This window comes from Hypomesus transpacificus, chromosome 14 (assembly GCF_021917145.1).
Source record: "Hypomesus transpacificus isolate Combined female chromosome 14, fHypTra1, whole genome shotgun sequence".
Classification (NCBI taxonomy): Eukaryota; Metazoa; Chordata; class Actinopteri; order Osmeriformes; family Osmeridae; genus Hypomesus; species Hypomesus transpacificus.
The window spans coordinates 1,949,818-1,966,247 of NC_061073.1; the positions used below are offsets into that span (position 1 = coordinate 1,949,818).

Below are 16,430 nucleotides of genomic sequence, written 5' to 3' on the forward strand. Positions count from 1 at the left end.
CAAGGGATGTGTGTGTGGTGTGTGTAGTGTGCGTTTTGTTTGTTTGCCACCGTTAAGGGGAGTCTTTTCATCGTCATGGTTACAGACTGTTTGTTTTCCTCTCCCCCCTCTCCTCCCCTCCTCCTCCTCTCTCTCTCTTGTGTCCCCTCCCCCCTCTCCAACAGGTCTCCAGTCATATCCAGGTTTTAGCCCGGAGGAAATCCAGGGAGTTCCACTCCAAACTGAAGGTGAGACTGCGTGTGCAGGAACACAGCCCGGGGCTCCGTCGAGCCCAGCTACCGTAGCAACATGACCAGTAGTGGACAGTTGGATTATGGGTAAAGACTACCCAGCCTGCGTGTACCCGTACCTTCCTGGTTTGGGTTGCCGTGGTGACGGATAGGATGCCTGACGCAGTGACTCCTGTATCCCAGGCTCCTAATTACCAACATCCGTGAATTCTTATTGGCTCGGTCCGCTCATCCCCCCAACCTCCCCCCTCCAGGCATAATTACTTCCTGTAACTAACAAAAGAGTGCCCAGTCTTCCAGTCTGAGGAATGCTAATTGACTGGCAGGGTCTCTCTGTGTGTTTATCTCTATTGTGGTCCTATGTGTTCTACTGGGGTCTTATAACTCCACCCTCCCCTCTCTCTCTCTCTGTCTCTCTCTCTCTGTGTGTGTGTGTGCAGGTCACCAGGATGGTGAGTAGTTACCCTGACCTCATTTAGAACCCCTCCCCCCCTAGGCTTCTGCCCTGTCTGTCTACCTGTCTGTCTGCCTACTTACCTGTCTGTCTACCTGTGTGTCCGCTTGCATACCTGTCTGTCTGTCTATCGTTCCGTGTGTCAATGCACCTATCTGCCTGCCTGTGTGTCTGCCTGTCCGTGTGTCAGACAGACAGGTTCTCCTCTGCAGTTCGTACCGCGGCTCCCGGCTGCTGCTGCTGCTGTGTCTGTCTGTCAGCCAGCCAGCCCTCTCATGCTGCTGCTTGAAGCCACTTAGCCTGGGCCTTCCTCGACCTCAGCCCTCCCCTGCTTCATCCGCCGCGGAGCCTGTGCATTCATCTTGACTTTCCTCATGAACATATTCGAATTGACATGGATGCCCTACTGGGATTGGTTATGGTTGAGATGGTTGTCAAGTTGTCTCAGGGAGTCGTGCTTGGTCATGCCCCTGTTTCACTTCCTGCTTCCTGTTCCCGTGGTGACAGCATCTCGTCCCCCCTCTCTGGATGGAAATGTCCTGTGTTCTCATAGAAACCAACCTGTGACCTGCCCTCAAACCTGCCCTCAAAAGGGCAGAGAGCATTGGCAATGTACACACACACACACACAAACAAAAACAAACACACACACGTGCAAACACACAGAAGCAAGGTCCGCCGCTGAAGTATCAAGAGGAGAGGCAGAGGTTGCTGTTTCCGAGCAGGAGCAGCATGTGAGCCCAGTTTGGGTACGAAACGGACCCTCCCTCGCGGTGGAACGTCCTCCAACCTGTGTTGTTTTTGGAGGCCTGATAACAATCAATTACATGGTTTGGCAACCTGCTTGTAGGCACGTGAATGCGTGGGACTGCGACCTGCCGCAGAAGCGTGTGCTCGTTTGCCCGCGGCTCGTTGTTGTTGACGCCGATGTTGTTGTGGTTGTCCAGGACCAGAACGTGAAGGACAAGGCGCTCCAGAGCATGGCCTCCATGTCCTCGGCCCAGATCGTCTCGGCCACGGCCATCCACAGCAAGCTGGGCCTTCCTGGGCTACCCAGACCCAGCTTCCCTGGGGCAGCAGGGGTGAGACACACACACAGACCCACACACACAGACCCACGCACACACTCACACACACACACACAGACACACACACAGACCCACAAACACTCACACACACACACACACACACAGACCCACACACACTCACACACACACACACACACACACACAGACCCACACAGACCCACACACACACACTCACACACACACACAGACCCACACACACACACACAGAACCACACACACACACAGACAGACACACACACACAGACCCACACACACACACACAGAACCACACACACACACACACAGACAGACACAGACAGACAGACCAACACACACAGACACATACACACAGAGACAGACAGACACACACAGACACACACACACACAGAGACAGATACACTTAGAGACATACACACTCACACAAATTGATACACACACACTCATAATAAGTTCCAACAAAAAATGTGAGGATCAGAAGTGCATAGTTCTAACAGTGTTTCTGTGGTCAGACAGAGTCAAGGAACAGTCTGGATTTACCAGGCACAGTGCGAAGTAACCACATCTTACCAACCAGGCATGATGAACAATAAAAATATTGCAACTACAGTCCAGCAAAAACGTCTCAAAAACAATATTGCATAGTTGCAGGATTAATAGATGATAGCATAATCAGAAGTGCGATATCAAACCATTTTGTGGGTGCAGTCTGTTGTGAGACAGTAGTACGACAGGATATTAAACACAGCATACAGAGAAAAGACAGATTTGCAGGACAGATGAGCAGACATGTACTGCTACATGCTCACGACTGAAGAGCTTGTCCAAGCTTATTTTTACTCATGTCGAAATGAAGCTTTGAAACCACCACATCAGGACTTAGGATAGACAGCTCGAAAACAGTCAATAGGAGCAGCAACAACAATTCCAACGTATTTGTGCTTTTAACATACCTGTACAAACGGAACTCTTCTGTTGCCTCTGTGTTTAGTTCTGGCAGGGTATGATGTCCGCCGGACAGCCGGGATCCTCTCAAGAGTAAGTCCTCCTCTCTCTGCTGTCTCGCCCCTCGCCTCCTCTCTCTGCCGCCTCGCCCCTCACCTCCTCTCTCTGCTGCCTCGCCCGTCACCTCCTCTCTCTGCTGCCTCGCCCCTCACCTCCTCTCTCTGCTGCCTCGCACCTCACCTCCTCTCTCTGCTGCCTCGCCTCTCACCTCCTCTCTCTGCTGCCTCGCCCCTCACCTCCATCACCATCGCCCTCCTGGCCAAATGACCTCGCCCAACAAGACAGCACGTTCCCACTGTAACCCCCTGTGAAGACAGCGAGTCCCTGTCGTCTGATTCACCTGGCCCCCCCCCCCCCCCCGTGGGGGACAGAGAAGCCCTCCCCCTGAGCAGTAAACAGAAGTGAACAGAGCCCCCTGTTCATACAGGAGGGCTGTCGGCGACCTCAATGACGTGTCATTGAGCTGTTCACGCCGAGCCATGGTTGCCTCCGCTCTTACCTGGTCATGATGCTGATTACCTGTGTGTGTGTCTCTGTTCAGTGTCAAGCCCTTCACCCAGCAAGCCTACCCCATCCAGACCGCGGTGACCACCATCTCAGGTGAGCGTGCCCCCGCAGGGCCCCTGCTGCAGAGCCTCTCAGTGCAGATAGAGGGACGCCGGTTGGCCGATGGCTCTAACGACCTGGCATTAGGGACCTGGGGATTTCTTTAGTTCGAAAGGGGTTTGGAATTTACAGCTCCGTTTTGTGTGTGTGTGTGCGGGGGGGCGCATGTGTTTGTGTGTGTTCACGTCTGTCTGTATGTGTGTGTGTTAATAGGCGTGTGCGTGTTAATATATGTGTGTGTGTTAGTGTGTGCGTGTGTGTTAAAGGCAGGGTAGGCAATGTTTTTTGCGAAGCACTTTTTGTCAAATTTGCCTAAATAAACTTAAAATCTTAATAGTAACCACATATATATCAAAGGTTTGACGTTAATATAAAATTAATCCGACATCTGTGGGCGTCGCAAGACTGTAATAAACACAACCAATCATTAAGCCGTACCCTGACTAATGATTGGACGGGCCATCTGTCTGTCTGCCTAGTTGCGCGCACTCTGCCCCTGCACTCAATGCGCATTTCTATAGGTTTGTGGGAGTGGCTTTGAAGGGAGGGGGTGGGATATTATGGTTTGAATCGTTTGGAATTGTAGCTCAGATAGCTAGCTTCGCACAACTTGCCTATACAACCTTTAATACGTGTGTATGTGATTATATATGTGTGTATGTCTGTTAATATGTGTGCGCTAATGAGTGTGTGTATTAATGTGTGTGTGTTAATGAGTGTGTGTGTGTGTATTAATGTGTGCGTGTTCCCCAGCGTACGAGCCCCCCCCCGCCCCCTCGCCGAGCCCCCCCGCCTGGCAGGGCCGCTCTGTGGGCACCACTAAGCTGAGGCTGGTTCAGTTCTCCTCCTTCCTGGAGCAGCAGAGGGGCCCCGACGATGTGAGCAACACACACACACACACACATGGACACACAGGTGCACACACGGAGACACGCACATCACGCACTGAAACAGAGATACACACACAGGTACACGTATGTGATTGACACAGAGATACAATACATATGGTTATGAAAACATGCATGCTAACATTCACCTAAACATTCACACACGCACACACACACACACACAAGAGAGAATGGAGCACAAACAACAGTGACGTCTATTTGGCTTTTCTCCAGAGACACTGACTTCTGTATACATGTGCTGCTAGTCCACACAAGCAATCTGTCATTCTGCCACTGTTTGTAAGCTATCATTTTTCTTTATATATCTTTAAGACAGCAAACATTTATCTTACCATATCTTTCATACTTGGACAGTGGGTGTTATTCTTAGTGTACGCACCAGTGACTTTGAAACAACCCTGTACTCTTCAAACAAGGTTTCTGATAGAAATAGAAAACTAGAATGGCCAGATGTCATCCACACGTTGTTGGACCATATATTCTACTAGAATCCAACACAAATATGGAGAGTGCATTTAACATATCCCTCTTCGTCTTTGTCTCTCTTTCTTCTCTCTCCCTCCTCTCCATCAATCATCTCCATCTCTCCCTCTCTTTCTTGTCCCTCCCCCCTCAGCACCTGTTTGTGCACATAGGCCAGACCAGCTACACGTACAGCGACCCCCTGCTGGAGGCGGTGGACATAAGGCAGATCTACGACAAGTTCCCCGAGAAGAAGGGAGGCCTCAAGGAGCTGTTTGGGAAAGGCCCTCACAACTCTTTCTTCCTCATCAAGTTCTGGGTGAGTTTCAGCGCGTGTGTGTGCGCGTGGTGCGTCTGCGAGGTTTGTGTGACCATGGGGGAGTGTTTGTGAGTGTGTGAGAGACCGAGGGTGCGCCCGTGTGACTGTGTGTGGGGGTGGGAGTGACTGTGTGTCTGTGAGTGAGTGTGTGTGTGTGTGTGTGTTTGGGATTGACGGCGTGTGTGTGTGAGGTGTGTGTGTGTCTGTTGGGGACATGATGGTGCCTTTGTTTGAACACCTGCCCTTCGACAGGTGAGTGAGATTATGGGAAACCACAGTAGCTTTATCTCTCCCTCCCTCTCTCCCTCCCTCCCTCCCTCCCTCCCTCCCTCTATCCCCCTGTTCTGTTTCTCTTTCCACCTCTCTCTTTTTCTTTGTGTCTCTCTCTCACACACACACACACACACACACCTCCTCTTCTCTCTCTCTTTGTGTCACAAACACTCTTTGGTTCTACTGTTCGCTCCCTCCCTCTCTCATATTTACTACATGTCTCAGGGGCTGTGCCCAGGGCTTCTGTGAAACAGCAGACGTTGGCCACAAAAGACAATCTGTTTGATAGCCAGAGCCAGCGGAACAGCTTCAGTTAACACTGACTTAAAGGCTTTTATTAACTTCTCCTTCACACTCCACGACGGGGTCAGGAAGCACATGTATACATGCTCAGAACTAGATACAACAGAAGATATGTAACCTTCTTACCGAACAACCGCGGGGTGACTGCTCTCTCAAGATGAATACTACACACTCAGCTTAAAGTGTCTAGTATTCTCCTCTCTCCCGTGCTTTTGCACGTGGATGTGACCTGCGTGCTCGTGCTGACTTTGATGTCCGAGAAGCCTTTGGTTCGGTGACAGAGCATTGCATTAGGCAAGTGTTGAGGTTTCTATCTATGATTCTATCGATTTAGTTCCAGGTATGATTCATTTGATGGCAATGTTTATTTTTAACATTGTTTATAATAGTTTATTCCTTGACTCGTCCTGAATAGTATTACATGTTATAAAAAGATTTCACAGAATGTTCGACATTTCTCTGAATGTCAAGCTAGAGTACCTGTCCTGGCCACCTGGGGGCAGCCTTGTCCTAGTACTTTTCTTTTTTTATCATTTTTTTTTAACATACTGTCCCTTTGAAGTGCTGTTGGAACCCTGACCCCTGACCTGTGTTTGACCCCCACCCCAGGCAGACCTGAACTGCAACGTGCAGGATGACTCCGGGGCGTTCTACGGCGTGACGAGCCAGTACGAGAGCTCCGAGAACATGACCATCACCTGCTCCACCAAGGTGTGCTCCTTTGGCAAGCAGGTGGTGGAGAAGGTGGAGGTAAGAATATGATCTGGGCTCCGTCATGCGCGCACACGCACACACCTCCTTCCGCAGACCAGGAAGGTGAAGCGCAAGGCCGGCCATTCATCTCTCCTTCCTTCCCTCCCTCCTTCTCTCTCCCCTCCCCCGTTTTCTGCCATTCCCCCCTCCTTCTTTCTCTTCCTCCCTCTCTCTCCCTTCTCCCCCCCTTTCTTCTTTACCCTTCCTCCACCCCCCCCCCCCCCCTCCTAGACAGAGTACGCCAGGTTTGAGAACGGACGTTTCGTGTACCGCCTCAACCGTTCTCCCATGTGCGAGTACATGATTAACTTCATCCACAAGCTCAAGCACCTGCCAGAGAAGTACATGATGAACAGCGTGCTGGAGAACTTCACCATCCTGCTGGTGAGTCGACCCTGGAGGGCCAGGGTCCTGGCATCGTTGTGCACTCCAGTTATTTGGTGTATGTGTGTGTATGTGGGAGAGAGATGGAGAGAGAGAGTCAGACACCAGACAGAGAGACAGAGAGAGAGAGCTAGAGAGGGAGAGAGACAGACAGACAGACAGACAGACGGAGGGACACAGACAGACAGACAGACAGATGGAGGGAGACAAGCAGACAGACAGACAGACAGACATAGACAGACAGACATACATACATAGACAGACAGACTGACTGACTGAGACATAGACAGACAGACAGACAGACAGACAGACAGACAGACAGACAGACAGACAGACAGACAGACAGACAGACAGACAGACAGACAGACAGACAGAGACACAGACAGAGACAGACAGGCAGACAGACAGACAGGTAGACAGAGGGAGAGAGACACAGACAGACAGACAGACATAAACAGACAGACAGACATACATAGACTGAGAGACAGAGAGAGAAACACAGACAGACAGACAGACAGACGGAGACACAGACAGACAGACATAAACAGACAGAGAGACAGACAGAGACAGACACCCTGTCTGGTAGCATGTAGCAGCAGCGTTCATGCCTGCCTCTCTGTGTTGCAGGTGGTGACCAACAGAGACACCCAGGAGACGCTGCTGTGCATGGCCTGCGTGTTCGAGGTGTCCAACAGCGAGCACGGGGCTCAGCACCACATCTATAGGCTAGTCAAGGAATAACACACACACACTCACACAGAGTGGGATGAAACACTCCCTCACTCTGTGTAATAAACACTACAAATGAACGTTCATATCTACCAGCTGGCCATGGAATAATAACACACACACATACGATCCAGCCCGAATGATTGACTGAGAGGGACTTCTCTGCCCGAGGGAGTCTTCTCTGCTCTGTATGTGATCGTAAAGAGGCCTGGTGGACAGAATGACCCTGTGTATAGCTGCTGTCGTTCGTGCTTGTGGGCTAGACCTGAATCAACCTCTTGAAGAATTGGATCTAGCCTGCAGAAAGACTGGAAACCTTGTGTCAACAGGCTGTGCCTCTACTACAGACTACTACCCTACCCTCTGTGGGCACATATGGGTGAAATCTTTTATGGACAATAATATAATTATTATTTTATTTTGTTGTCTTTTTAATGTATACGTGTATAAGTGCAGCTGTAAATTTGTGGTTGTGACAGGTTATGTTTCGATTCTTTATGTACATAATTTGGTTGCTACCAGTAGACCCAGCCTAGAATGTGACCGAGCACACATTCAAGAACTGAGAACAGGAAATTAGAACATGTAATACAATTGTATGAGGTAATTGGAAGGCCTTCTATATGGAACCAGGTCTGGTATAATGCCAAGATCACTGCTAGAAGCTGATAGCATTTAAAGAAGCCTTGCTTGAATAGGTAAACACAACACTAGTCAAGGCCCCTGGCCTTTGTTACACCCTTATGTGGCAACAAAAATATCCCAAAGACAATAGATGCTTGACATTTTAGTACTAGTCCAGACATCCACTTCTGTAAAACTTGTACATAACATGAGACTGTGACCGATGCTGGTAATTGTTTCTGCAACTCCAGTGGCAAAAAACAGACCGAAAGAATGAATGACACAGCACATTCAGGTGGTCCACTCAGCAGTTCTCTCTGGGTAAGGCAGAGAGGAGGCCTTGTGAGGATCGCCCGGTCAGAGTCATGAACTGTACACACACACACAGCAGAAGCACTGGAACACACAGCACTGCCAGCGCAAGCCAGAGATCTCTAACCATCTCTGTTCTGAGCTGCTCAAAGTCCCACCAATTCAAAATCACAAACTTTATTGGGTTGAGGCAACTTAACAGCGGACATGTCATGTCATGATGCATCCCCACACACGCACATACAGTACTGCGGAGGAGTCCCTAAAGCACTTAGATAGTGCCTCTCTATGGTAGTGTAGAATGACGGTGATTAGCTGAGTTTGGGCAGCATCGCTGCCACCCCCCTGGTCGCCCCCCACCCGTACCCTCTCAGCTCCGCAAACACAACCGAGTCTGGAGTCGATGGATGCCTCCACACCTGCTGATGAAAGCATCCCACCTGTGACCGACAGTGCTTGAGACTCTCCAGCCTTACTCCGCTCGCTGCCTCTCTGCCTAGGGGACACACGGGACTTCAAGCCTTAAAAGGGACAACTTTGATGAGTTAGGACCAGAGAAGACAATTACCGAATTCACAGGAGTTTTTTTCTTTTCTGGATAACGTACACAACAGAAATACTTTTGCCTTGCCTATCAAAAACCAAAAATCCAGAACCAAGCAGGCGTCGGTGTGGTTCAGGTCTGCAGAGTAGCAGGATGTGCCTTGGGTCGGGACACTTCACATTCGAGAGAAAAGACACGCGGACGGAAAAACCAAATATAGAATTAAATACCGACATGAAAGGAAGAGATCACCAGAATGCCTTCTCCTGTGCCATCACAGTAAAACAATTCAGGCTTCTTAATTGTCAGTCATTGTCTTTATTGTCATCACGTCAGTAGACCTGTGTTCAAGTATAGCTACATCTTGAGTTCAATCGGTTTTGAAGGAGTGTAAGTGTCGACAACTGCAAACAATCTCAACCCGTGAGTTGTTTATATTTCATCATGTTAAGGACGTTGGGCTTGAACCCGAATTGCAGATTCCTAATGTGACTGTTTTATGCCGTCACTATATGAATGTCACAGAGGTAGATGAAAGGAGGCCTTACTTGGCCTGAATTGCTAGAATGTCACTACTGGGGAAAATGACTTATGTCGCAATCATATGTACGCATTATATGAACCTATCAGCCCACACTAAGACCCCACAGCCAATCAGAACAGTCCTGGACCTGATGGTAAACTTGTCTGTCCTGGTGTTTCTGAAGATGTTGAGTGAGTTGGTTCCATATCTGTGAGGTATTTCCCTGTGACAGACACTAACTCTGTAAGATTTATTGATGAACACAGTAACAGCAGGTTCTGTTTGATTGTGCTCCATGTGTACATCTCAAGACAGACCTGAGTCAAATATGTGTTCCACATATAAGACTTAGCTAAGCTATGCTTGGCTCTGGCATGTGAGGGAGAACTTTTCAAGTGCACCTCGAAGTATGTTAAATATTTTGAGTTTTGACCCTTGGTCTGCCTCTCTGAACGGTATATTTTGTGTGCAGAAGATTTTAAAAAGGTGCTTTGTATAAATAAGATAATGTATTCAGAGTTTGGTACAAATGTTTCATATCTCTAATATTCTTAAGGATTGAAAGTGAGAATTTTTAGGATAATAATTGTGTGTTGTCACTGCACAGGGTCTGCTCTTGGCTTTGTAACTTTTTCCTCATTGCTAAAATGTTAGTTATTTTATAGGTTTCTAGAAACTTTGTATGCATATAATAGCCAATTGAAATAAACAGGCAGTTCTGATCTATTTCCTTTTTTACATGTATAATTGTTTTCTATTTCTATTTCCACGCAAAATTCGTTTAAAACAGCAGGTGGCGTCTTTGTACCAAAAGAACGTGAGGAACAATATCATTTAAAAAAAAGTAGTCCTATGAAGAAAAACAATGGTAGCCTATAAAGATCTGAGGCAGGTTAATTGTTTTTGAAATTGCTTTGGATTTATTGTGCGCTTCTGTTTCACAGAAATCTTGTTCTATGTTGAGGTATCACGAATATCACCCTTATCATACGTTTCGAAGTTTCCTGGGTGAGCTGTAAAATCCTGTCAACCAGCTAGGCCCACACTTTAAATTTAACGCTGTCCTCACGTCCAGAATGTAGTTCTGAATTAATTTGATCCATTCATATCCTATCCTATTTTGTCAATCCTCTTTGTCTAAATCTCCTGGTTTGACGTAGGAGACAGAGAATAAACTGGTGTGATCACCTTAAACCAGGGGATATAGTCGTATTTCATCAACAAACTTGACATCCCGACCTCTTGCCAGGTCAGCGGAGGGTAAGCCCCCCGGCACGGGTATTAATATGTACACATACACTGGGACAACAATCCTGCTCTATAATCGCCGGCGGGGATAAACAAACAAGAAAAAACGTTTTCGTGGTTTATTTTATGCATATATTCTCGACCTTAAAATCCTTTGAAACAACCTGACTTGAAAAGTCAAAGGTCAAGCATGGTTAACACATGCGTGCCATAGAAAACAGGAGATCCAGACAATTGTGTATTTTTCCCTTTTAATGCCATACTGATCCTATTTCCTTTTTACAAATCTAGCTATTCTGTTTGTATTAGCATAGCCTATTGTGAACTACTGCTTACAGTTTAAAAAATGGTATGCCCATGTATTTCGGAAGCAGAGCACACACAAAAAACTTACGAGTAGTTGTTTTGTCATGTGATCAAGAGAGAGAGAGCGTGGAGAGATTGGGCAGGAGATAGAGAGCGAGAGAGCGCGCGTGGAGAGCTTGGGGAGGAGAGAGTCCCGTTGCGCGCAGAGGGCGTTCCCTACACGAGTGCGGCTCCAAACTTCTCGCCTCAGAATAGAACTGCGTCTCCAAGGCGAGGAAGGAAGCTCTTCTCAACACTCACTGCTGGGACTGGAAAATGGGGGGATGTTCCCAGCAATAAAGTATCGGAGGGCTCCCTGCCTTCCTCCGAAATCAATGTAGGACTAAGAGGATTGGGAAGGATATGCTTCTTTAAAAAAATGGTGAACTGTTTTCCTCCTGGCATGGAAAGCGGGACCACGAGTTTATAAGCAAGAGGAAAAAAATTAAGGATTTATTGAACGCGTCTCTTTCCTGGACCAGGTATGGATCCAGACGAATGCAAAATCTCGGTTTGGGTGTGCCGGGAGGAGAAGCTAGTCTCCGGGCTATCCAAACGCACCACCAGCGCCGATGTTGTGAAAGTTCTCCTGGAAGATCAGAACTTGCAGCAAGGTGCGTCCGCGGCGATGCTGTCCGGCGCGCCACAGTCCTACTGCATTGTAGAGAAATGGAGAGGGTTCGAGAGGATCTTACCCAACAAAACAAAAATCCTCCGTCTCTGGAGCGCATGGGGGGATGAGCAGGAAAACGTGAGGTTTGTGCTGGTGAAAACGGACGCGTCGTTACCGAACAACGGGCCAAGGAGTGCTGAGGCGCGCGTCGTTCAGAGCAAAGACAGCCCGTGCGTTTTCAAAGGAGCGCCGCGGGTCACTATGGCTATCACCCAGGAAAAGCAACGGCGAATTGTCAGAAAAGCTTTTCGAAAGTTGGACAAAATCAACAAAAAGAAAGAAGAGTCTGTGACCAAGGACAAATCCACTGTGGAGAAAATGGAGACCCTGGTGCACTTGGTGATATCTCAGGACCACACCATTCGCCAGCAGATCCAGAGGGTCACAGAACTAGACAGAGAGATCGACAGGTACGAGGCGAAAGTACACTTTGACCGAATCAAAAGACATGGCGTAAACTATGTGCAGGACACATACATGGTGGACTCGAGTTCGGAAACTGTCTCGAAAGGACAGAAGGACATCCCGTGCACAGCGGAGGCCATCGCTCAGTTTGAGGAGTACGCGCGCAGATGCGAAGAGGTCATTCGGCTTCAGGAGGAGGTGACTGAGCGCGAGGCGCTCATGGAGAGCATCACAGGTGAGATCCAAGAAGAACTCAACCAAAGGTGGATGAAACGACGACGGGAGGAGCTCTCGGGCAAAGATACAGACAGTTTAGCTGACTCTGTGGACTTGAGTACGGCAGCTGCTGCAGCTCCGTCCGCTGGCGCAACCTCCGGGCCCGCGGAGCCAGATGTTGACAGTTTATCGGAGAACGACTTGGTAGTGGAGGAGGAGAGAATCAAAACACAGCTAGACACGAGTTTATACATCGGTCTCCGTTTGAACACGGATTTAGAGGCTATTAAGGGTGATTTGGACTTAAGCCAGGAGTTATGGGACGCGAAAGAAAAAGAGCTAACGGCTTTGATGGCCAAAGTAGATGCAATGGATTTAATGGAGGAGAAACTTATCGAGGTTGTTGAAGAGGAGTCTGCTGTTGTTGAAGAGGAGTCCGCTGTTACCGAGGCTGACATTTTGCCCTCCCTGGAAAACAGGGGGTGGGTGGAGCAGGCTCGGGGTCTATCCAAGACCTCCAACACAAACGACGAGGACTCGGACACCGGCCTAAGCTCAATGCATAGCCAAGACTCAGACAATCCCCCCGTGTGCGAGTCACTGGTTTAACTTGGATGGAGAACTTAAATAACTTTAAAGTGTATGCAAACAGCCTACAAACTCAGGGGCAGTGTGATTCTCCAAGAATAATGAACTACTGTACATCAGCATGGACACACAGTATATTAGCAAGTCTGTACCCATTGCCAATGCACACAAAATAGCTATGAGGAATTGTGTATATTGAAGTATAGGCCTTATTACCACCGATACCTAGGTTGGCTATGGATTGACCCAGCTAATATTTAAGATAATTGGAAAATTGATGCTAAAATGGTGACACGTGTGGAAAGCTATAGCTGCAGCTTGCTTTTGACTCACACAAGTATTATTTATATAAACAATGTCTAGACTAGGGATTGTACGCCGGCACTGATACATAACACAGCGGTAGCGCCATTCAGCGTATTACCATGAACTTAATTATGGAATTAAAGTGTAAGAACATGCTCAATTTGTGTTGTTCAGTTATGTGGGTGAAAGCTAACTATAATCAAGTTTACTTGTGAGAATGTTCGACAGAAGTTGACCAGCATTCCTGGCGTGCAAGCACCCACGCCTCGGCAGTTTGCTGTGTTCTGGTCGATGTGTTTGTCATGCACGGTTGTAGTTAATTGGATTTTCAGAACCAGTGACGCGTAAACTGCTGCATTAATTATGATAAGTGGAAATGCATACCTGTCACAGGTCTGGTATAGCTAATGCAGACGAAACTTTCCAAAGGAACTTTCCAAAGGAACCCCTTTTCTAAAGCGGAATGCTGTAGCTTATCTGCAGTGCACAGGTGTAGTGAGTGGTGGGGACGACGATTGTTCTCAAACCAACCGTGCGAATTCCAGACTATTACGGTAGCAAGAACTGTTAAATAGCAGTTTCCACGCCAGACAGCGAAAACTCAGCGGGTTTTCTAAGTGCTTTATAATTAGCATTGCCACATTGACCGACACTTCTCCTTTCAGCTGTACGTGCTGCAGGGGCAGTGATCAAGTCCGTTTTTGGTCGGGTCAGTTTTCATCTGAGGCATTGTGGCTTGTTGTTCAAACCATCGTCTGTTGCAATATTGAGTTAGAATATGTAGGTTCTGACCGAACGGGGGCAGGGGGTTTTCAGATGGATCGAGAGGTAGCCTAAAGATAAGCAAGAGTGCCTGAAAGTAACGTTTAACGGCAGGATACTTAGCCAAGATCATTTCATGCTAATGTTGTCAGACTAGCCCTGTCATCTGACCTAGCTTGTTTAATTCATCCATGTAGTTGATACTGACTTTCCCTCCAGTTTCTTGGCAGTCATCAACTGTAGTCTGGTTCAGTTACAGTCCAGAGGACCTGGCGCAGGGCCTGGACCTGGACCACAGAGTCAAATATGTTTTTGTGGTTCGGTTGGTTTCTGAGCAAGTCAAATTAGGACCCTAACTAGACATAGGATTTCATCTTTATCTGTTTGTTAATCAACAAGTCTACTTTTGTGTCCGGGTATTGGTTGCATGTGTGCATGTGTATTTATTTGTGTGTGTGCTTGAGTGAGTAGCAGATTGAATGCGTCTGTGTGTGTGTGTGTTGTGGTGACCCCCTGGTGATCTGCCTGGCACAAGAGGCAGGGCTTTACACTCTAAGGCTTAAATAACTGCTAGTGCGAGCCGTGTGAGAGTGTGTGTTTGTGTGTGTGTTTGTGTGTGTGTTTGTTTGTGTGTGTGTGACAAAGGCATTACATCAAGGGGCTTATGTGTGAGCGTCAGCTGTTTGACAACAGACAGAAATACAGTATGTACTGTGTAACATTAGACTGCTCCCGAATACCCTTTAGTGACACTTTACTTTGGTTTGACATCTATAATCCACATCTTGTATTTTATTTCGGATTAGGCCTTCAAACCGTCTCCTGCACTTATGATAACCAGGATGCCATAACCAGGCGTCACGGAGATCGCTGTCTCTCAGTGACCGAAGATGATAGTAAACAGCGGTTGATTATCTATCCCGTAGATAAGATCTAGCTGATGAAGCATGTGATCTAGTCCTGTTGCGTCGCCAGTCTCTCACAGAGCACGTCTGATCTCTCCCCAGGTTTCTGTGCTCGGGTAATCCTGCACTAAGCAGGATGTTACAGGATGTGAACAAGAAACAAATAAACAACCCCTTAAACTCAGGGTGTATTAAACCAGGAGGACAGCAACATCTGCCCTACAACTGTGTGTGTGTGTGCGCTTACATTTTACATTTAGTCATTTAGCAGACGCTCTTATCCAGAGCGACTTACAGTAAGTACAGGGAGATTCCCCCGAGGCAAGTAGGGTGAAGTGCCTTGCCCAAGGACACAACGTCATTTGGCTTGGCCGGGAATCGAACAGGCGACCTTCAGATTGCTAGCCCGATTCCCTAACCGCTCAGCCACCTGACTCCTGAAGCTTGTGTGTAATTGTATTTAAACGGGGATGCTCATAGAGATAGACACCGGCCAGTTACATAGTGGCATTGTATGTGTCGTTTAAACCTTATTCTTAAAATCATGTAATGGTCCTCAAACACTGTTGTGTGTTAGGTTGATAAGGCAGCCATCTCCTGGCAACGACCGGGCCAGTATAAGATAAGCCTGAAACTCTAGCTGGTACCTGGAGGCTTGTCCTCGCATGAGCCTGCCCGAGGAAAACTCTCTCTCTGCCTCTCTCTCTCTCCCCTCCCTCCTTCCTACCTGCCCTCCTACATCCCCTCTCTCTCACCTCCCGCTACTCTCTCTTCCCTCCTTCCTCCCTGCCCTCCTAAATCCCCCCTCTCTCTCTCTCTGTCTCTCTCTCTCTCTCTCTCTCTCTCTCTCTCTCTCTCTCTCTCTATCCTCCCTATCTTCCCTCCTCCGTTCCCAAGACATTAATGAAAATGATTCATCACAACCCAATCACAAAATGAATCAGGTTTTTATGTGTCGCATAAAAGCGCGGCGAGGAGATCCTGGCACGGTTCTGCAGCTCATCGGGGCCAAACCGAGAGTCACATTCTGAGTGCAGGGGAGAGAGAGAACTGGGAACTTAGAATGAGATATTTACACCTTCATTTAACCTCCCGCTCCCTTGATATCCCTCCTTCAAACACAGAAAACGTTTTAGTTTTTCAATAGGGGGGGGGTAACACTCCCCATCTGTTGACACCCTATTCTCGGTTCTCTCCGGAGTAAAAGTCTCTTTTCGGCTTCAGCGACTCCCTCCAGGCCCCAGGACTTCCTTTCAATCATAACCCCCCCCCCCGACCCCCACCCCCCCCCCGACCCCCACCCCCACCCCATGGGAGACACCCAGCACATGAATAAGTAAAGGCCAGCCTGCTATAGGCCCTGAGTCATTCTTACTCTATGCCAAGCCGCATGAGATCCCTGCATTATAACTTCATCAACCACAGCACACCAGTTTGTACACATCCAGCCTCACCACAACAGGTTTGTAGGATATGAGTTTAGAGTGCG

At 48.1% G+C, this 16,430-nt stretch overlaps 2 protein-coding genes across 4 annotated transcripts in view; both read left to right on the top strand.

Moving 5' to 3' along the window:
* Positions 1–10,219, top strand: part of LOC124477289 (transcriptional enhancer factor TEF-1-like) — a 33,414-nt gene extending 23,195 nt beyond the window's left edge. Inside the window, exons 4-13 of one of the 3 annotated variants that reach the window (XM_047035004.1) lie at positions 165–227; positions 671–682; positions 1,632–1,766; positions 2,740–2,786; positions 3,295–3,353; positions 4,113–4,237; positions 4,884–5,048; positions 6,234–6,374; positions 6,609–6,761; positions 7,389–10,219. In XM_047035004.1, coding sequence (XP_046890960.1) covers positions 165–227; positions 671–682; positions 1,632–1,766; positions 2,740–2,786; positions 3,295–3,353; positions 4,113–4,237; positions 4,884–5,048; positions 6,234–6,374; positions 6,609–6,761; positions 7,389–7,502 — 1,014 coding nt within the window. In that variant the 3' untranslated portion in view covers positions 7,503–10,219. Of the gene's footprint in view, positions 1–164; positions 228–670; positions 683–739; positions 1,434–1,631; positions 1,767–2,739; positions 2,787–3,294; positions 3,354–4,112; positions 4,238–4,883; positions 5,049–6,233; positions 6,375–6,608; positions 6,762–7,388 lie in introns of those variants that run through there. The other 2 variants (XM_047035005.1, XM_047035003.1) reach the window with 2 other exon arrangements.
* A 1,023-nt stretch (positions 10,220–11,242) lies between these two features.
* Positions 11,243–13,429, top strand: LOC124477288 (ras association domain-containing protein 10-like). The gene has a single exon (XM_047035002.1). The coding sequence runs from the start codon at positions 11,571–11,573 to the stop codon at positions 12,987–12,989; it is 1,419 nt and encodes a 472-aa protein (XP_046890958.1). The 5' UTR covers positions 11,243–11,570; the 3' UTR covers positions 12,990–13,429.
* Positions 13,430–16,430: the final 3,001 nt, after the last annotated feature.

Excerpts from the sequence above, each read along its gene's own strand:
- LOC124477288 (XM_047035002.1), top strand. The coding sequence starts at position 11,571 with ATGGATCCAGACGAATGCAAAATCTCGGTTTGGGTGTGCCGGGAGGAG.